The 20,793-nt window shown below is 43.7% G+C and overlaps 1 protein-coding gene across 4 annotated transcripts in view; it reads left to right on the forward strand.

Annotated features, from left to right (window-relative positions):
- LOC146171662 (E3 ubiquitin-protein ligase RNF14-like) overlaps nucleotides 1–20,793 on the forward strand; it is a 147,646-nt gene that overhangs the window by 15,661 nt on the left and 111,192 nt on the right. For all 4 annotated transcript variants that reach the window (XM_084586387.1, XM_084586386.1, XM_084586388.1 and 1 more), the window contains 2 exons: nucleotides 10,218–10,386; nucleotides 15,244–15,351. In XM_084586387.1, the coding sequence (XP_084442513.1) occupies nucleotides 10,218–10,386; nucleotides 15,244–15,351 (277 nt within the window). The remainder of the gene's footprint in view (nucleotides 1–10,217; nucleotides 10,387–15,243; nucleotides 15,352–20,793) is intronic.

The following is a 20,793-nucleotide window of genomic DNA, read 5'->3' on the forward strand; positions in this document are numbered from 1 at the left end:
GTGTAGGGGTGTGCGAACATATGAAACCTTGAATACGTATCAAACATTTTTGGTAGTCAATTTGTATTTGCACTTTCCAAAGAGGGAAAAAATGTCATTCGCACATCGGTTTTGGTTCGTGCAGGTGTTCATCAGATAAAATTACCGTGATGAAAACGGTTTTGAGCAGTTTGTTCCAGCCCATTCGATAATTCGAGCTTTTGATTAATTCAGACATCTTTCCTGGTCCCTTGAAGGTTGAATTAATGAGATTTTACTGCATTCAGCAGCAGCATGACAGCTCCAACTGGTTTCATACTGGTCTTTTGTGTAGAAAAAATCAGTCTACGGAATCCTCTATAAATTTTATACTGGGCCTATCAGCAGCGAGTGCACTTCTGTACAGCTCTAGTTAAATTTTATTTTCAAAAGCCACCTGAATTCTGGAATACGTAGTACGAAAAATGTTTGCAATTGTTAATTCGTATTTTTTTACTGTTCACATAGTCGATACTCTCTTGGATATTCGAAGGCATTTTTTTATCAAGTTGGATTGCTATTTGAAAAGTTTAAATATGCGCACACCCGTACTTATTTTGCCTAACTTCATTCTTTTGTAATAGTGTCTGCTAGCCTTACTCAGATGCTAAAAAGCATATCATGCTTGAAATATTTGTACACCCGGTGACACTTGTGGATTCAGCTTTCCAAGTTTCTCCATGTTGTTCTTTATGTTACCGCTCTGGTAATCCTAAGCAAATATACCAATTAAGCCTGCGTGCAGCAAAGCCACTATAAAATAGAAATATATATATATATATATATATATATAAATATATATATATATATATATATATATATATATATATATATATATATATATATATATATGTGTGTGTATATTTATATGTTTGGTGTTTCAGTGAACACTTCCGAAAAATCTGAAAAATAAGGAGTCAATGTAAATAGAAAAATGTGTTCAGGATGAAGCTTTCAAGCCTTGATGGTTGGACTGGCCTCGCCGCAGTGGTGCAGTGGGGATTGACTATATGGCTAAGGACGCGAGATTGAATCCCGGACATGGTGGCCGCTTTTCAATGGAGGTGAAAAGCAAGACGCCCTGTGCTTTGAGATGTTAATGCGCGTTAAAGAACCCCATGTGGTCGAAATTTCCGGAGCCCTCGACTATGGCGTCTCTCATAGCCTGAGTAGCTTTGGGACGTTATATCTCATAAACCAGACCAAACTATTTACTGTAAAAGCTCTTCTAAATTTACAGCTAACTGACTAAAACTAAGGGGCTATGCTATGGGCACAAAGTGGGCCCACAGCTACTTCCGGTCTACATGTGCAAATTGTGCGCATAGCGTGAAGTGTGCTAACACATTCTGTGTGCACAAACTTGTTTGCTTTACTAGCACGTGCGCTGGCTGGTGTCGTTTGCTGCGAAGTGCTATCTTCCTGAAATCACCGTACAAAAGATTTGCGCAGTCTTACTCCTTAAGAAACCTTGACATGCATTTTCTTTTGTTTTTGCTCGTTATCTTGCTCATGTTTTGTTTATGTTGCGTCCTGTTCGTATTTTCTCGTACGTTCTTTCCTGCAGTGACATGTACTGCTTCTGTGTGCGTATGCACCCGTCCACTGGATGGTATGACCATAATGTTTTGTTTTATTTTTTCATGGTTTTTTTTGCTTCACAGTATGTAGTAGTATTAGTAGTAGTGGTTATTTTATTATATATACAAAAGGAAGGAAAGATGTTTCCCAGCCCCAGTATCTGCTATCTGATATCTGAAGCAGGAAGCACCTGAACTAGGGCGGCGGAAGTAAATAGATAGCGAGAAAGGGATAGAGGAAATCAAAGAGGTGAGCGATAGGGAGAAAGGACAGGATAGGTATGAGTAAAAAGAAATACATAGATTACGGCACAATATCGGGTGTGAGTGTCACCACTGGAGCGAACTATGCTAGCGTTGACCTAGGGGAGCAAGTGGGATCACGCGGCTCCTATTACTGCTGCTTAAGCAGACGTTCGATTCAATTTGTGCATTTTAAAAGCTATAGTCGCATTTATTTCTGTAGTTTAGGTTCATATAGAGTGCCAGCCTTGCACTTTTTGATCTTGCATCAAGACTAAGGTTGGTGCTGTTCCTACGGTTCGTTACTGCTCTCTACCCAGACGTAAGCGAGGGCGCAAGCTCTCATTGCTACCCCAAACATAAGCTCACAGAACCTTCCTTAATCCAAATTCGAATGGGCAAATCATTGAGTGATCATTTTCATTATGTGCGCAGCAGACAATTCAGCGAGCGAGATTTCGTCCATAGAGTTGGCGCTAAGAGTTCGGTGAGAGGCAGAAGAAACGGCGCGCGCATTTTAAGTTGCGCTTATCACAATTGTGAAGCTAACGATACTATTGCTGGAAGGATGGAAAAATGCTGGCTTCTTTAGGGAGCAGTACCCTCCCAAAGAAAGGAAGGATCATGCCAAGGCCAAAAGATCTCAAATTGTTCTAAATGAACGCGTTGAGACATGGAAGTTTAACTGAAGTGAACCAAAAGATTCTGGTGAATTGTCTTAGGCAGCATCTCCAGTACTGTAGTAATTTCAAATGACAGAGTCCGTGAATAAACGAGAGCATTGCGTGCGTGTTGTGATGTGCTGATCGAGATATGCGTAGAAGAAAAAAACTGCTGTGCGCGGGGAAAACAAATATCCGCTCTAACCTAGAGTGCCAATGGCGGTAGTCAGTGTGCAAGAATTCGCTGCGTGGAATGCACATCTTCACACTTGATATAACTTAATCCCTGTCATCTCCACAGTCAAACTTGTTTGTTCTACTACATTCAAGGAAGCAGAGGAAAAGTGCCGCTTCCACCGGCGCTATGCGAAGGCGCTCAGCGTCTGTCAGGCTCCTGAAAGTCCTCTGCTCTTGCATCCCATTGCCTGTGCAGAACAATGCTCGGATTATAACTAGCCCTTATACTTAACATTCATTGATTACGAAAAAGTATTTGACTCAGTAGAAACCTCGGCGGTGATGTAGGCATTGTGAAATCAGGGGGTAGACGAGTCATATGTGAAAGTTCTGGAAAATATATATAGTGGCTGCACAGCAACCATAGTTCTGCATAAAGAAAGTAATAAAATTCCCATAAAGAAAGGTCTTAGGCAAGGAGACACGATCTCCCCAGTACTATTCACAGCTTGCTTAGAGGAAGTATTCAGAGACTTGGAATGGGAGCAGTTAGGGATAAGGGTAGATGGAGAATACCTCAGTAATCTGTGATTTGGTGATGACATTGCCTTGCTAAGCAACTCGGGGGATGAACTGCAAATAATGATTGATGACCTAGACAGGAAAAGTAGAAAGGTAGGCTTGAAAATCAATATGCAGAAGACTAAGGTAATGTTCAACAGCCTTGGGAAGGAACAGCAGTTTACATTAGGTAGCGAAGCACTGGAAGTAGTAGGCGAATATGTCTACTTAGGACAGGTAGTAACCGCAAATCCGGACCATGAAAAGGAAATAACAAGAAGAATAAGATTGGGATGGAGCTCATTTGGCAAGCACTCGCAGATTATGACTAGCAGCTTACTGCTATCGCTCAAGAGGAAAGTATACAACTGCTGCATCTTACCTGCACTCACCTATGGGGCTGAAACGTGGAGGCTAACCAAGAGGGTTCCTCTTAAGTTGAGAACAACGCAGAGAGCTATGGAATGAAAAATGGTAGGGGTAACATTAAGAGATAGGAAGCATGCAGAGTGGGTCAGAGGAATAACTCAAGTTACTGACATTCTTGTGGAAATCAAAAAGAAGAAATGGGCATGGGCAGGACATGTAGTGTGAAGAGAGGATAACCGATTGTTGCTTAGGGTAACAAACTGGATTCCGAGGGAAGGAAAGCGTAGCGGGGGCGGTAGAAAGTTAAGTGGGTGGACGAGGCTAAGAAGTTCGCAGGGGTCAAGTAGATACAGCTTGCACAGAACCAGGTTAATTGGAGAAATATGCGAGAGGCCTTCGCCCTGCAGTGGGTATAGTCAGGCTGATGATGATGATGACCTGTGCTCTGACTGCTTACATCTGACTGGTTGTGTGGTAGCTCGATAACTAATTCGATGAAGTGCTTTTCTGCCAAATGAATGGATCTCATACCTCAAAATAAGCTTATACAGGCCCAGACCGAAGTGTATATTAAGTAAATAAATGAACCTAATGCTAACGCGCAACTGAACTGCCTAGGAAAGCATCTTACAGCAGCAGTTCAACCTGCGTTATCCCCCTTACTTCGTCATGCGGGCGCTTCCGAGAGGTGGCGCCACGGTATGTCCTTGCGCCCAATACAGTAGTTTGCTTGAGGCCCACCTGCAGATGTGTTGGGTCACTAAGCACTTGGCACATTGGGCGGGCCTCCGCAATAGCATTGTGTCCATGTCACTGTTTACAACACACGCACGCAGCACACTACAAAACAGTGATGTTCACAAATTTTGTGACAATCCTCTCTAAAATCCACATGTTATCACCGCACACAAGCGTTATCATAAGCTAGCTATAGGTTCTGCGTAAAATTAAGTGCTGAATTGCTTTGCATTGCAGGCCTTTGCAAAGTTAGTTGTTCTTTGTGTCAGAAGCCTACATGGCATCATGGGCGTCGGCCCTGCCGATGCTCATGCATGGCGTTGTATTGCCTGATGCTTTGATCTCATCATAGATGTTCCGACCCAACTGTGTGAACTATGGTGGCTTTTCGGGCTTGGTTGATAGTTTCCAAACACTGTAGCGCAATAGAAGATGACACAAGAACAGAAAGGAGCACCACGAGCACTCATGATGTTCTTTTTCTTGTGTCCTCGTCCTTTCGTTGTGCTACAGAGTTTGGAAACAATGTGCACTAAGAAGTTAATGAGAGAGTTTTATTTGCCTATTATTGGAATTTTTACAGTAAATTCCACCTGCTGCAGCTGAATATTTGTTCTTGCAACTATTCTTTTTTTTTTATTTCAGAAGCTGTATTTTTTAGGCATTCTTTAAAGAATTCACTAAAACACCCAGTATTTCAATAACCTCCTGTCATAGATCCAAGTTTGGATGCTTGTATGCCTAATTAACATAGGTCTGTTGGGTAGACAAGAGTGGGAAAATGAGGGGCTCATTAGACTAACATATTAGAAAAGTTAAGTAGAAGGAAACCAAGGAAATCATAAACAAATGTCTTTTTTTTTTTGCGATCAGGGAAAAATCAATAGTGCAGTCATTGTATATCTAAGAACTAATTGATTTATCCTTGCCTGGTCAGTAGCCTTATGTGGCTTGGATGCCATGTGTAACCCAGGAGGGTTCTCGATTAGCTGACGCCCTTATCGTTTGATCCCATTCCACTTGGCAATCTTTATATTACAGGGCTTTATACGTCTGCCAGTATGGTATTAGCTAGCTTCATACTTATCGCATTCAGGAATGGAGTGTCATTGCAGAAGTTGTAGACTACCTTGAAAATATTGTTTACTTGAGTTCATTTTTACCGGTTTAAAAGACGACCTTGCTCACATTAACCTGACAAAGGTGTCACTTTGGTGTCCAGAGACGTGTTTGAGAGAACAGAATTACCTGGTTTTTTTCTGGGGTGCCATTCCTAAATGGCTTTGTGTGCCCACTGGGCAAGAGATGCGAGTCAGTAGCTGTTCATGTGATAACTTTTTTTTTAAGTTCTATAAATAAAGCTCCATATATGCATATGCAAAGCATCATGGCCTTGAGTGTAATGGAATTATGGAAAAGCCAACATTATCTTCGCAAAGGACATGAAAAATTTGACCGACCAGCCGGCTATCTATTACATACAAGGTACTTACTGAGGCACTGAGTAATGGAATTAGGGCAACCTTAGGCTTCAGTCAGAAAATATCAAGCAGGTTTTTTAAAAGCTAATCTACAATGGATCATATTCACACCATGAATCCGGTGATAGAAAAATGCTTGAAATATACGTAGCGTTCCTAGAATATGCAAAAGCATTTGTCTTAGTTTAAACTTAACAAGCACTGCAAAATTGGGATGTAGATGAGCGATACAACCACAGTCAAACATAAAGTTATAAAATCTCCATAAGGAACGGTATTAGGCCAGGAGGCACAGCCTCTCGAGTACTATTTGCCACTTGCTTGGAGGAAGTATTCAGAGACCTAGATTTGGAACAGTTGGGGATGCAGGTTTTTTTTTTGTATTTATTTATTCAAGACAATAATACACAACTATTGTCTTAGGGGGACGTGACTAAAGGCAGGCAAAAAAACTGCCTGACGAGGTCAAGCCACCCTGAGGCAAGCAGCGGTCGACACTCAAGCACAGGTCAAAGACAGATAAAATTTGTTCTTTTACAGGACAGAAGTTTCTACATGCACACAAATGTTGAGTAAACATTTGATAGAGAATACATCGGTAACCTGCGATTTGCTGATGACATTGCTGTGCTAAGTAACTTATTGGACAAATTACAAAGAATTGATGACACAGACAGGCAAAGCAGAATGGTAGGCCCGAAAATTAAAATGGGGAATTTTAGCCAAGAGCCAGGAACATCAGTTTGCAATAGGCAGGTGTAAGTGGTGTGTGAATGCATCTACTTAGGACAGGTAGTAGGAGCAGATCCGAACCACGAAAGGGAAATAACTAGAAAATCAGGTTCGGATATGAAGCGCATTTAGCGACCACCCGGGGATCATTAATGTGCGCTGAAATTGCACAGTACACGGATGCCTCTGCGTTTCAATGGAGGCGAAATGAAGAGGCGTCTATGTGCTGTGCGATGTCGGCGCAAGTTAGAGATACCCAGGTGGTCGAAATTACTCCATAGCCTCCAGTGTGGTTCTTCTTTCTTTCTCTCTTTCCACTTTCACTCCCAACTTCTTCCCTTCCTCTATAGCACGGTTCAGGTGTCCACAGAAACAAGTGGGACAGATACTGTGTCAATTATTATTACTCGTAGATCTTGATGGTATCCCTCATGAGGGAAGGATGTAAAAGCTGTATCTTGCCATTACTCACCTATTGAACAAAAAATGCTGTGGCCTAATGATGGGTCTACTTAAACTGAAGACAATGCACAGAGCTATGGAATGAAAATGGCCGGTGTAACAGTGAGAGATAGGAAGTGTGCAGAGAGAGTCTGAGAACAAATGCTAGCTACTGGCATTCTAATAAAAAATCAATAAGAAATGAGCGTGGACAGGATATGCAATGTGAAGGCAAGGTAACCGGTAGTCTCTAAAGGTAGCTAATTGAATTCCAAGGGAAAACAAGTATACGGAAGAAAGTTAGGCGAGCGGATGAGATTAGGTAGATTGCGGGGATCAAACGGATACAGCTGGCACAGGACTGAGTAAGAGGAATATGGGAGAGGACTTTTCCCTGCTAGGGGCGGTGTCTGGCTGATGACGATATCATTTGTGTTGCATGGAGCTGTTTTTTGAGATGGTCTACATTTTGTGTTTGATGCTTTGTCCTTCAAGGCATTTACTTGAAATACAGCTGATTAGTCTCTGCTAGGTCATCAACCTGGGAAATAAAAAAAATATTCAATTGGTTTCAGTGAGCTAAGACGCTCGGTGTTATGCTTCTACGCAAGAAACTGCATCCCACAAAGCTGCAGAGAAGACGCCTTGCATGAGCGCAATTAAGTTCTTAGGGTTTAACAGTGAGAGGGTGCTGGTGCAGAGATAAGAGTATTGTACGCATGTCACATGCAGAGTCTTGCCTTGCAGTGACTATAATGTGCATGTGTGTAACCGTTTGTTAATTTGAGACCTAAAAATTCCGAGGCTGCTTTTTTTAAGACACAATTGCAGCAGTTTATAATGACGCAGAGGTCGCCCAATATCGGTGCCAGACATATTGCCATGGAGAAGCGTGTCGTATGCCTGCTTCTGGCATTGGCGACAGTAATGGTGTGGAAGAAAGAGATGAAAGAGGCTGTTCTTCCATCCTTAACAAACACATGTTTTCAATAGGAAGTAGTTTATGAATGCAATTTTTTCACATTGCTTAGGATTGCACAGTGATATTTGGTACAATCATCTCTCGGGAGGCTTCTTTTTTTGTGCTGTTTATTATCATCATTCTCTCCCCATTCTCTGTGGCAGATTCAGCCATTCGTTGCAGGTGCAGGACAAATCTTCAACTTTTGCCAAGTACCACACCATACCCATCATTATGGTCATTACAGTATTTAGAATATTCCGAGTTGTCTCACAACATTCTGAAAAATATGCACCACTGGTTTTCTATGATACACCCAGCTGTTCTGTGCAAGTGCTTAACAAACTTTAAAATTAAGATGGTTAGGTTATTATCATCAATATGTTTACTGTTAAGACTGAGTTACATGTGAGCGAAAAAAGCAATCTTGGTTCGCTTTTTCGGCTACTGGGGAAGATACATGCACGCGACAGCTCAAAACAGTGATGATGCTCTGTGTTGCTGGCATAGTTCACTGCAAAACTATTTGAAAATGCAACAACAGTCATAACAATTGCAAGAATTGATATTTCCAACACACCGCATTGAGTATGAAGTGATGTGTTAACTTGCACTATAGAAGCGGTCATATTACCTTTTGTCTTTTTTGGTTGCCATTAGACAATCCTTGGCCATTCACAATTGTTTGTACAAAGCATATAATTTACACTGCAATGCACAATCGTAATGCAGCACTGCAGAAAAAAAAAGTGTTTGGAATGAGTGGCAGGGGTGTACGTTTCGCGTTCATGCTGGTCACGCATGCACTTCCGGGCAAACGAGTGAAGCAGATCCAAGTGACGAGCCAAGGAACACACGCATTTAAAGGACCTTAAAGGGCGTCTAAGTCACTTCTTTAGTGGCACCCTGAAGGAATGCCTGTAGAAATATATGCTTCTGGACCAATGAAAAGCCTGTTACTCCAGTTGCCATACTGTGGTTACTTTTTCATAACAAGATACACACCACTGTCAGGTTTATTGTTGACTAGGTGAGCCCAATTCAGAAACGTGCATTTTAAATGACTTTGTACAGAAAAACTCACTAAAGCATAGGTCAAATCTGATGTTTGATACTGAGGGGGCCCCAAATGTTTGAGGACCTTGAGACTGTGTCTTGATTACATCAATTGCTCACAGTACCAGATGCCAGGATAGGTAATCATGAGGCTCTAAGAATGAAAAGTGCTGTTATTTACATAATGGAAGGCAAGAAATGAGCCACTGTTTTCTGACCTACCTCTTTCATGCTGAGTCGAGTACTAAATGCAGAAGACAGCTCAAAATTGGTCTTGCTTTACCCCTGAAACAACTTGAGAAGGCATCTTATTTGCCACGATTCGATAGTGCCCAACATGCCTGGCTGAAGCTGATGCACAATTTCTGGAATTTGGTTTGGAGGCTAACCGTGTAGTATTTCTTTACTTCTCTGCTTGCAGACCAACCCCTGTTTTAAGGGGGGATGGTTGTTTGATGCTGTGTGGTATATGTAATGCAAGAATAATTGTCACAATCCTCTTTCATGTCAGTGCTGCCATCTTGAGAAAAATGTTGTCGAGTGAACTAAATGGCCACCCATTTTACTTGTTTGACTGTGTACCATACTGTTTTAAGGCCTGATTTTAGGCAGGAAACAAAGCAGAAGTGTTCATGTGCTTTTGAAGTTGTATAGTAGATCTGATGATGTCACAGGGTTCCAAAAAATGTTTATCATCTAAAAGCAAACATTGGAAGCTCGTGAAATGCATGCATGGTGATAACACGATCATCCCATCAGTTATGTGCAGGCCTTGCGATTTGCAATGTGTTGTGTGATTGGCGATTAAAGGGCAGCACTTAAGTGTTCGTGATGTGAGAAAGTGCTAGGAATCTTACAATGGGATTTACTGAAAGAAATGCTGAAGGAGCAGCCAGCCTGAGTGGCTTTTGGCTGTTTTGCTATGCGCCAAATGACAGGGTTAGTCGAGTCATCATATTCACACCCTTGCTAGCAGCGCCTTTCTCGTGTAAGCAAATGGGAGCCAGGTGTAAACTCTCGATTTTAAATTTTGTGGTGTTTTTCATGCCCTTTGTTTCTCAGTGTCACAATCTACCGAGATTAGAGTGTCAGCTCTAACATCACCATGGCAACTATGTTGATTGAGAGAATAATTTGACTTATTGTCCTTACTTGTAGCAAGGATGATGTGTAATATCTGGTGCTTGTCTCTCAAAAGCTGGGAGTGCTGTGCAACGCACTGGACCGGAGCTGGATGTCGTTTCGAAGCACTGTGATCCTGTACCACTGGATCACGCTCCTGGATTCCGATGCAGCATGCATTCTGGAACTAAAGTCCATGCATAGCCTGGGCCCGCTCTGCCGAGAACTGACGCGTTGGCAATCCAGTGAGTGTGAATTGCTTTGCTATTGTTGGGTGACTCCAGCATTAGGTGATATCGTGCTCTGTTTGCAGTCAGAGAGGGCCAATATTCATGACTGACACAGCACAGACCCAGTGAAGACAATGATAGACTGCTCCATTACAGAACATTCGGTGGAGTGATTACACAGGGGTTATGTAGTGATTACAGAGCACAGCTGGCATAGGCATCTGACATGTGGAGGTACTTGCATCAACAAAACAAATTCGATGCGTTCAGGGGAATTTTGTTATTTGGTGGAGACAACCTTGTTTGCTGGTTGCCTTGCATAGGGGGTTTGTGTCTTTGATAAATTCTGCCTTTCCTGTAAAAAGCAATGTTACAGTCAGCATTTCTTCTGTGTTTGCTTTCCTGTTCTCTGTCATGAGTTGCGTAATCTGAAGTTTATTTTATACGAATGACTTGATATCCACTAGGGATTGCACAACCTATGTCAACTTGGTGTAATTTCTTCTTTCATGAAAAGTGAGAGAATTGGTGAGCAATACCAATGAACACTGCTACATTTTACTTGTCCTGTACTTTAAAAAAAATAACTGCTATAAATTACATTTTGGTTTTGGGTAAGTTGATTGTTACGGTATGTGTACTTTGGATTGGACGTAGTGGGTCATAGTGGCTGCTTTGATTATATAGTGTCATCTATCTGAATAAATGGGTTTTGTTGACTCACCCTCTGTTCATGAACCTAAGCTATGTTATCTCAGTGCTCGTCAATTCAATGGTAATTGAAATCTGGGTGAATTTCAGTGATATTGAGCAGTGAGCGGGTCATTTGACAGATGTTGGGTAACAGCAAAAATGCCAAGTGAAGCATTCGAAAACAAGGTGAATCAAGATTGATTTGTATTTGAGAGTTTGTCCAGAAAAGGGTATTCAAATGCAGCTTGACATAACCCATAACTGTGGAATGAGGAAGCCATGCGCAGTTTTCAGACATTTCAGGAGCATTCAGTTTGCATCACTGAGGCTGCCACAACTTGGTGGTCATTTTTGCCATGTTCATAGCTGCTGTAGCACTTGGTCTGGGTGGTCGCAAAGTGCACTTAAAACCAACATTGCGCAAAACGCTGTGGCACAGCACTGGAAAAGAGTGCAAGTTTTTTACATCTGACTACTGCACATTCTGCAGAGCGATTATTTTGACAATTATAATTAGAACTGGTCTGTGGGGTCTAAAATTTTGTAATTAAATCAGAGATTTTTATTTATTTGCATTTCGTGCCTTCATTGTTAAATGTATAGTGACTCCAAGGCTACTCTCAATAGCCATCAGTAGTCATTTGCAAACCTTGGAGTAAACACTTAACGCCTGTTCAGTCCACCATGTGACACTGGTCGATCCGCATCGAGTTTGGTGTAGTGAAACTGCCCATGTGACAGGTCCGAGGCTCTGTCCTAGGCCCCACACTGCAATGGCACGAAGAGGGAGTCTAGTAGTTGCTGCATGACGCCATTGCAAATGATAGATATTTCTGCCCTTTGGGGGAAGTAACTGCCTCAATGCTGCAAACTAATGAAGCAATCTAAGTGAACTGGCTACTGATAGAAAAGCTTTAACTTTCAGACAATAACCAGCTGAAGGAGGCTATCAAGTAGTATTTCAAGGAAAAATAGAAATTAATTCTTCAACTTAATTGGCCTGCAAGAGAGATTTCTGTTGCCTGCGTCGTCATACGCAAAACATGGCAGCCGTCAAGGAGGGAGCACATGGAGGTTTGAGCACCAGTGGTCATTCAGTAGGCAAATAGTTTCTAAAATTGACAGCCAGTTTTGACTGTTAGAATATTCTGACCCTTTCAGAGAATGGCGTCTCTCATAGCCAGAGTTGCTGTGGGACGTTAAACTCCACGAACCAGCCTTTCAGACTGTGTCCTTTTTTCGCGCCATGAATCAGCATTCAGCTACCATTTCGGACTGATCAGCCTGATGTCCCTTGGACATGGTGACTAGCACGAGTTGTACTGTAGGATGTTTAATGGAGGCTCATGCATTCTGGGCACTCAAAAGAAATTGCTTCCTTTGTGCCACTTGCCATAGGTATTATCCAAGGAGAGCGGTGCAACCTGCTGTGGCATTGATGAATGCTACAAAGATACCAATAAACATGATGACAGCATCAACAAATGCATTAATGGTACCGACAAACATTACAATGGCTTCAACAAATGCGATGTGCGCTCACACCATGGCTGAATTCCCAGCGGCCGTTATAGAGCCAGTATTTTGAATGGTGCCTAATATTGTAAGGGCATGTGACTGGTTTCACCGCATACAGCAGGAGAGTTCATTTGGACATATGCGACACATACACACAATATAGGTTGATCCACTTATCTAATATACAGTGGAATCTTGCTGATATGATTCTCATGGCAATAACTGTTTTGTCTGAAAATTTTATTATCTAAAACAGGCCCCAAAAGGTAGCGAGGAAAACACACTTCTATTACCGCAGTTTGAATAACCTGCCATTTCGTGCTGGACTTTTATTTCTCAATTTCCAGAAGCAAGCTTTTCTGAAACTCCTTGAAACGAGTGGCAGTTTCCCCGCTTCGCCCCTCAGCCGCTGCAAAGCCACAAAAAACATCTAAAACCTAGTGCTCTGCCAACTTTGCCAAAAGTGTCAGCCACAGATGATCTCATCAAAAAATAAACGCACGGGCATGTTATCGCCGTGCAGCATCTTGGCAAGCTGTAAAGGTCAGCGCTGCTGAGTGTCATGGCGAAGCTGAGGGACCCACTATGAAAATATTAACAAAAGACTGAATTCTCAAGGACAAAAGTGGGAGAGGGTGCAGATGATATACACCTTTTCAATGAGTGGTCACTGGGCACCGTCATAGTGCTTACTGGACTGCATTTTGCACTTGTCACTAGCACGGTGGAAGCGGCGGCGAAACCAGGTTTTATGCGCAAGATGCAATCTAGTGAGCACAAATGGCGGCACCCAATGACCACTCGGGGAAAACGTGCATAGAAACATTGGCTAAGAGCATTACCAATATTGTAAATACTAATGACCCCCCCCCCCCCCCCCTTCTATTATAGCACTTGTTCACTTTTGTGGAAACAAAATGCACAAACACCCGTGTGGTGTCAGCAAGATATGAGGAGCCACATTTGCTCAAATAAATAACCTTTCACTATACATATTTAAAGCTTGTTAATTCGAACTTCACGGGACCGGCAAAAAAGTTCTAATTATCCGATGTTCAAATTATCGAAAGGCCTCAAAGAAACTGACAACCAGTTCCATTGTGGTAAATTTACCGTATTTACTTATGTAACGTCCCCCTCGTATAATGAACCCACCCCCATTTTGCCACTGAGAATTTGAAAACAAAATAATAAAGCGTTCATTAGCGCGTTCCTCCGTTTTGTGCAGTCACCGTCACATCCCACTGTGCATTTCTTGGCAGTGCGCCAAGATGCTGCGCAGCAATAACATCACGGTGTGTTTACATTTTCACTTTAGCTCTAGCGGAAGAGAGCGGGGACATATTTTCACTTTATCTTGTTGCGTTTGGGGTGGAAGGAAGCGATGCTAAAAGCTGGCGTCATGATCGTGACTGACCGCGTGCTTTCATTGATGAGTGATGAGTGGAAGAATGGATTGTCGTAATAAAAAAAAAAGTTTTACCTGCCTAATGACTTGGTTTTTAATTTGGAAACCCATAGCGGTCGTCCGACGTCATAGCCTTGCATGGGCCTTGGCTGGGACCATGCCGACAGAAATACGTATTTGTATTTCCAAATTAACGGTGGTCAAATTGACGAGTATTTAGTTGCAAGCTTCAGAGGTTGCGTGGAAGAGAAGAGCAGGCAGCCGCCGCCGCGCGGGCCGCCGCCGCGCGGGTCATAGCGCCATTTAGCCTTTATTCACACATCCATGGTTTTACCTAGTTTCATCTTCTGTCTCCTTGGACATGCGCAGCCTCTAACTATGTCTATCTTGGAGGTGTTTATTGTACTGGGCAACAGGCCACCCAGATGTGGCGGCGTGTAGTTCGAATGATCCGCTGCGGAACCGACTCGCGTTCAATGCCCTTTTGTATGCCTCCATAGACCTTGGCTGGATTCAGTAGCGTAGTTTGAATTATCTGAAAATTCAGATTATCAAGGTTCAAATTAATGAGCTTTTGCTGTATATGCATTGTCCTTTGTAATGTGTGTACAGCTTGAGACAGTGAACACCGCATACTGTGCCAGATGGCTGGTGCTTTTTGCTCCTGGCTCAATGCATTTGTGCCTGCCTACTGTCAACTATGAGAGGGTTTAGGCAGGGAAAAAAAATTGTGTGCCTGTGTGCGCAGGTTTGGCTTGGTGTGCACCCAAGGCAGGCTGCATGTTGTTTGTATTGATGGCTGAAATATGCGAACACCTTTAGAGTGCAAACTTTAACCTGAACTTTGCTTGCATTTCTAACATTCATTTTGGCCTCTTCGCCTGCAATAAATGCAGATCATTTCCATAGGTTCTGAGTGGTGGAAAGTTCTGGACCATGCATGGATGGGGCTTCGGGATGCCGGTATTTTGGAGGTCTGCTTCATTTTGACACGGCTTCCTGCTTCTTATGTTTATGCTTTCTTCATGACCATACATCCTCTGTCTTCACAGTTGACAGCCCTCTCTCTCAACTGCCATTGTCTCCGTCTCCTTTGGCTGTACTGTCCCAAACACCTTGCTGGGCAACGGTGGCAGCAAGCATGGCACGCATCCTCTCCTTTGGCCACTTGTGCTGTCTAACCACCGCTTTTCCCCTCTGTGTTAATACATTGTACGTCATCACAGCCCACTGAGTGCACTCTGTTATTTCAGGTACCGTAAGGTGGAAGCGTTGGCACACAATGTGGGACGATCACTCCTTTGACATGCGGTGCTTCAAGGAAATTTTGGATCCCCAATGCCTCGGCCCACTCCTCACAGGCAAGTTTTCTTCTTTCTTTGACCCGACAGACTTCTCATCCTCCTGAAGCATCCACTCTCAAAGCCCACTGCTAGTTGAGCACCATGTTATACAAGCCCAGATGTTTACCAAAACGCCAGGGCTGGTCTCATAATGCGAGCTTACAGAAATATTCTTCATGACCAGTACTACTTGTGCAACTTATTACTTTTGCACTTAGTGTTATAAAGGTGAGCACAGCAGTCAACACATTTCAGGATGTTCCTTTTTAACTACGCGCTGGGCAGGTCAGGAAATGTGCCTCTTGGCCTTTAAAAACTCCCTTTGAGCATCTGGGAATTTGAAATGGTGGCACACGTGAAAGATGGTGTGGCTATGCTATGATCAAGGTTGCTAACCAGGCTTGTCCGCCGACAACTCTGATAGATTTGCAACCATGATGTACGGGATACTGTACTGTTCTCAAATACCTGCTACATCCACACTTTGAAAAATGTTTCATATATTCTCATGGGCACATTGTAAGCACACTATGGAATCAGAAAAAATGCTTTGAAAGGCTTAGCTTGTTCCTTCTGATAGTTCAGTCTGTATTAGTGTGTCACACAGTTGCAGCACCTCATTCTTTTGTGTGTCCGATCAGCTGGTTCTTCTTTCTGGTTATTGCCCATTATGTGGTGTGTAGTGGATGATTGCATCCTTCCTAACTGTGCCTTTTCCAACTGTACTGTATGCTTTGACCATGCCAAACCAACTGAAATGAACAACTCATGGAAGAAGAAGGCTACCATATAGAAGTGGTGCCCTGCATTGGGTAGCATTGCCAGTATTCAGTAGAACGATGGCCTGCATAGTCGGACTAGCATGAAATCACTGCTTCCAGGACCACTTTTTTGGTATTAGTTATTCCAAGCTAGTAACTGTTACACGCTAGCCCTTAGGCTGAAAAAACATTTCGAGAAAAATTGTGCTGAAGCGACTCAACAGTGAACAACATGTTTCGGGCAAATATAGCATAGAGTGTAGAGCTACATAACTACCAAGATTTCAAAATGTAATTCTTTATGGAAAAAAAAAAACATCAGCTAGTGAGGCATCGAATCTTTTTCAGGGTACAGCGGAAATTTCATACTGCAAGGAAACATTCAATATTTTTTCAGATTTAGTCTACTCATTGTCCTTGAGCCATGACACCTGATTTTTTACATGCTTCTTTGGCATTAGCAAATTTTTGTCACTCATTGCTGATGTTGCTGTTACACACCTTGTGGTCTCTGCAGCACATTGTGTTTAGATGACAGATATGGCTTCCTTGCGTGAGTGTTGGGGAAAAAAAAAACTGCGAATATGGGACACCCAACTCAACAGCATTCAGTCGGGGGCATTCGTAAAGCCTTCTGACGAGTAGACAGTTGGGCTAGTTGGTGTGGAGTCATCTTAAGAAGCGGTAATAAGGACAGAATGAGAATGACAACAGGACACGCGCTCTCAACTAACGTATTTATTTCAATTGGAAATGTATAGGATTGAAGGCGTGAGAACACAAAAGAAAAAACACTTGTAACTAGTACACTCATTAATGAAATCAAGAGGGATGGCACATGCTCTGCTTGGCTTCTAACAATGAGGGGGGAGGGGGGGAGGTGAGAGGAGGGAGGTGTGTGGTAAAAAAAACTGCAAAAATGGTTCAATAACAAGACTTTTCAACAAACAGGGTTTGTAAAAGGTGATAACAATAAAGTAATGTACGGCTTAGCGCATGTCAGTGGAATGGTGAAGAAGTGTGATTTCCGTTGGGAGCAGAGTATTGAGGGATGGTGTGCTGGCATAGCATTGACCTTTCATGTGAATGATGAAAGCTTTCCATATTTTGCGTGTGATTTTGCCTTTGTCAGCACACCATCCCTTACCCTGCATGCTTCCAAAAAACATCACACTTCATCCCCAACCCCGCCGGGGTGGCGCAGTGGTTACGGCGCTCGACTACTGTTCCCAAGGACGCAGGATCGAATCCCGGCCTCGGCGGCAGCTTTTCGATGGAGGCAAAAAGCAAGGCGCCCGTGTGCTGTGCGATGTCAGTGCACGTTAAAGAACCCCAGGTGGTCGAAATTACCGGAGTCCTCCACTACGGCGTCTCTCATAGCCTGAGTCGCTTTGGGACGTTAAACCCCACAAACCAACCAAACCAACCAACTTCATCCCCAGTTCCTTCATGTGCACTAGGCCGCACGTTACCTTTTTGTTATTGCGAGCTTTTACAAACCCTTTTTGTTAAGCCGCCTTGTCATTAAACCGTTCTTGCTGTTCTTTCTTACCAATCCTTTGCTCGGTTCTTTGCGCCTCTGTCCTATTTTTTGTAACCTGTTTTGCTCTGTCCTTTGCGCTGTTTGTTCAGATGTTTTGTTTGTCATGGAAGCCATGAGCGCTTCGCTATGCAAAGGAGCAGCAAACCACAGAGCCTGGCAACCTTTGGCCAATGCGTACAAGATTAGTGTTCTTCGGACTCTGAAGTAGGCATATTTGTCTAACGTGTGATGAGGTTTGCAAGAAAGCATGGGATCATTGAATGGACGCTATGAAAATTAATCGTGTGTATGCATATTTCAGGAGGTATATGCTCTAGTGATGACCACATGATCAAGTGTGGCATTTGCCATGCATACCTCGGACTGTATGCGTGCATGTAGGGGGCCGTGTATGCTGATGCATGAAGTGGTTGACTGCTACAACCTGGGCTCAGTGAATCACATTGTGGTAATACCACTGCACTCCCCCTCTTGGGATGTGGCTGCTCATCATGGCCACTGCAACTTGAGCAGAGAAACCACGTAAACTGATATCTCACCTTGTGGCTCACCACTGTGTAATGTTCTTGTAAGCAGTGTGAAAGGGCTCCTGTAGTGCACTGCAGATACAGATAACTTGGGCAGTATTGCAGGCATATTTCGAGAGTTTCGGCAGCAAGTCTTATCACCAGTGAGTGCATTTGCTAGACTGCAGCTACAGTGACCGGGCGTATACAGTAAAACCCCATTAATATGTAGTTGGCAGGGACGCGGCAAAAGTATGTACTATCCGGCAGTATACCTTAACCGATTACAACACATTTGCCATTACTTATCCTCCAAAAGTTCAGAAAAAAACCAGGCACTGTAAATTTCCCGTGAATGAACGTACGTGGGTTTTATTCCCGTCCTGTCAACCAGAAGTCTGTTGTTTTCAGTTGCCGCCGTGGCAGTCACGCGGCAACAACAGCCGTCTCAAAATCAGCGAGACCGCTAGCAAGCTTGTCCATAACAGTGAATGCTCTCGTAACAGTTAATGCCTGAGTGGCTTCCGTCACAGTAGGGCCTGAAGTGGCTCTTTCCATGTCATCGCCGCGGTCCTCTTTCTCGATATCGTCATCGCTTTGGGGAGGTGCAACAGCGTCAACAATTTCGCTGTTCACACACACACTCGCGCAACAACCGCTTCACAAAACGCCACAGCTCAATACAGTAGACTCCCTTTAAGACGAACTCCAAGGGACCATGAAAATTGCTCGTCTTATCAGAAGTTCGTCTAATCAGGAGTGCTTCCAAAAATGATGTTTGAGCATGCAGAGTATGTCCAAATACCTCGTATATGAGAACAAATGAATAAAATGGCCTTTCAGGAAAATAAACTGCAATACAAGCATTTATTGGACTAATGATTGTCTACTACACTTTGCAGTAGTAAGGCATCAGGCATTGTTGACTGTTACCCAGTCTGTTATTTTTTTTTGTGTCTGTCGGGAAAATCGGCGGCCTGCTACAAAAGCAGACATCTCGCTTAACTTTTGAAGATACCCTTCAGTGCCTTCACACTGTTCAAAAAACTGCACTAAAGTGTCTAGGCAGGCATCAGCTGCATCACAGGTAATTAGTGCAGATTCAGGCATAACATTCAAGCTGTCATCTTCAGCAGCAGTTTCCGATGGTAGGTCAAGCACTTCTTCAATCAGAGCGTCCAGTGTGTCAGCCCTACACGTTTCCACACTTTCGTCAATGCTGACATACGCACTGATGTCAATGAACACACCCTTACTGCTCAGCGCAGAAACAATGCTTCTATCCTCCAAGTTCGCAGTGTGGTCCTCATTCGTAGTATCGCAGTCATTCTGCACTGAGCAGTCACTAAGCGCTACAAATCCTGCATGGCGGAAGGCGTTGGCAATAGTGGCTTGAGTAACCTGCTCCCAGGCGCTCGTCAGTAAGTGGACAGCGCTTAACAGGTTAACTGTGTACTCCTTACTGCTCTCTATGCAAATCAGCATCCTTTGCAGCAGAGAGCGACGATAGTGCCTCTTCAAGCTACTTATTACTCCCTGGTCCATAGGCTGCAGCTTCGCCGTTGTATTCGCTGGTAGAAACTCCAGTCGGATGGCATGAAGTCCGGCGACGTTGCCGTGTCCGGGACAGTTGTCAACAACAATGAGAACATTTCTCTTCTGTCTCTGGAAGTGGCGATCCATCTCTTGAAGCCACTGCTCGAAAAGTGCCTGCGTCATCCACGCTTTTGAATTAGCCATGTACGTGACCATCAGCGTTTTTATGTTTTTAAAGCAGCGTGGTGCTTTATATTTGCCAATCACCAGCAACTTTAGTTTGTCAGTCCCAGTCATATTTGCGCCTACGAGGACCGTTACTCGAACCTTGCTCCGTTTGCCTGCCACGCAGTCATCACCAGCAAATGCGAGCGTTTTATTTGGGAGTAAATGGTAGAAAAGCGCAGTTTCGTCCACATTGTATATGTCTTAAGGGTCATATTCGTCCATGAGTTCATTCATCTTGTTCTACCTCCAATCGCTGCAGACCGCTTCATCCACTGCAGCGGCCTTGCCGACAACACAACGAAAGGCCAGTCCATGCCTTTTCCGAAAACGGTCGAACCACCCATCGCTGCACGCAAACTCGACATTCAGTTGCAGGGCAATTTCTTCCGCCTTAGCTTTCAGTAGCACTCCATTCACTGGCAAATTTGCACTGCGTGCTCTCTTCACCCAGGCAAGCAGAACGTTTTCAAGGTCTTTGTGCATAGCTGTGCGCATCCTCTTCCGCTTCGGCGCAAACTCACCATCTTCCAAAGCACTGGTAATCCGCACTTCGTCCTACATGATACCGCTCACGGTACTTTTCGCGATGCCGAACTTGCGCGCTATTTCAGTCTTTGAAAGCCGGCCGGCGCGGACTTCGGTCAAAACTTCGGCCTTCTCACGAAGCTCAAGCGGCTTTTTTCGAGTTGTTGGCCGACTAGCCATAGTAGCAACACAGCGAACAAGGTGCGCACGAAAACAAACAGCGCACACCACGAGGTGACAGCGTACAGCCTGGTAGAAAATTGCGGGACACGACGCGCACACCCGCCACGAACAATGGATCTGTGCACTGCGTAGTAGGCGGCGCGGAGCTCGGTAGCACTGGCATGACGACACTATCATG

Source organism: Amblyomma maculatum, unplaced genomic scaffold, assembly GCF_055883805.1.
Source record: "Amblyomma maculatum isolate TAMU_Amacu unplaced genomic scaffold, ASM5588380v1 scaffold_19, whole genome shotgun sequence".
Classification (NCBI taxonomy): domain Eukaryota; kingdom Metazoa; phylum Arthropoda; class Arachnida; order Ixodida; family Ixodidae; genus Amblyomma; species Amblyomma maculatum.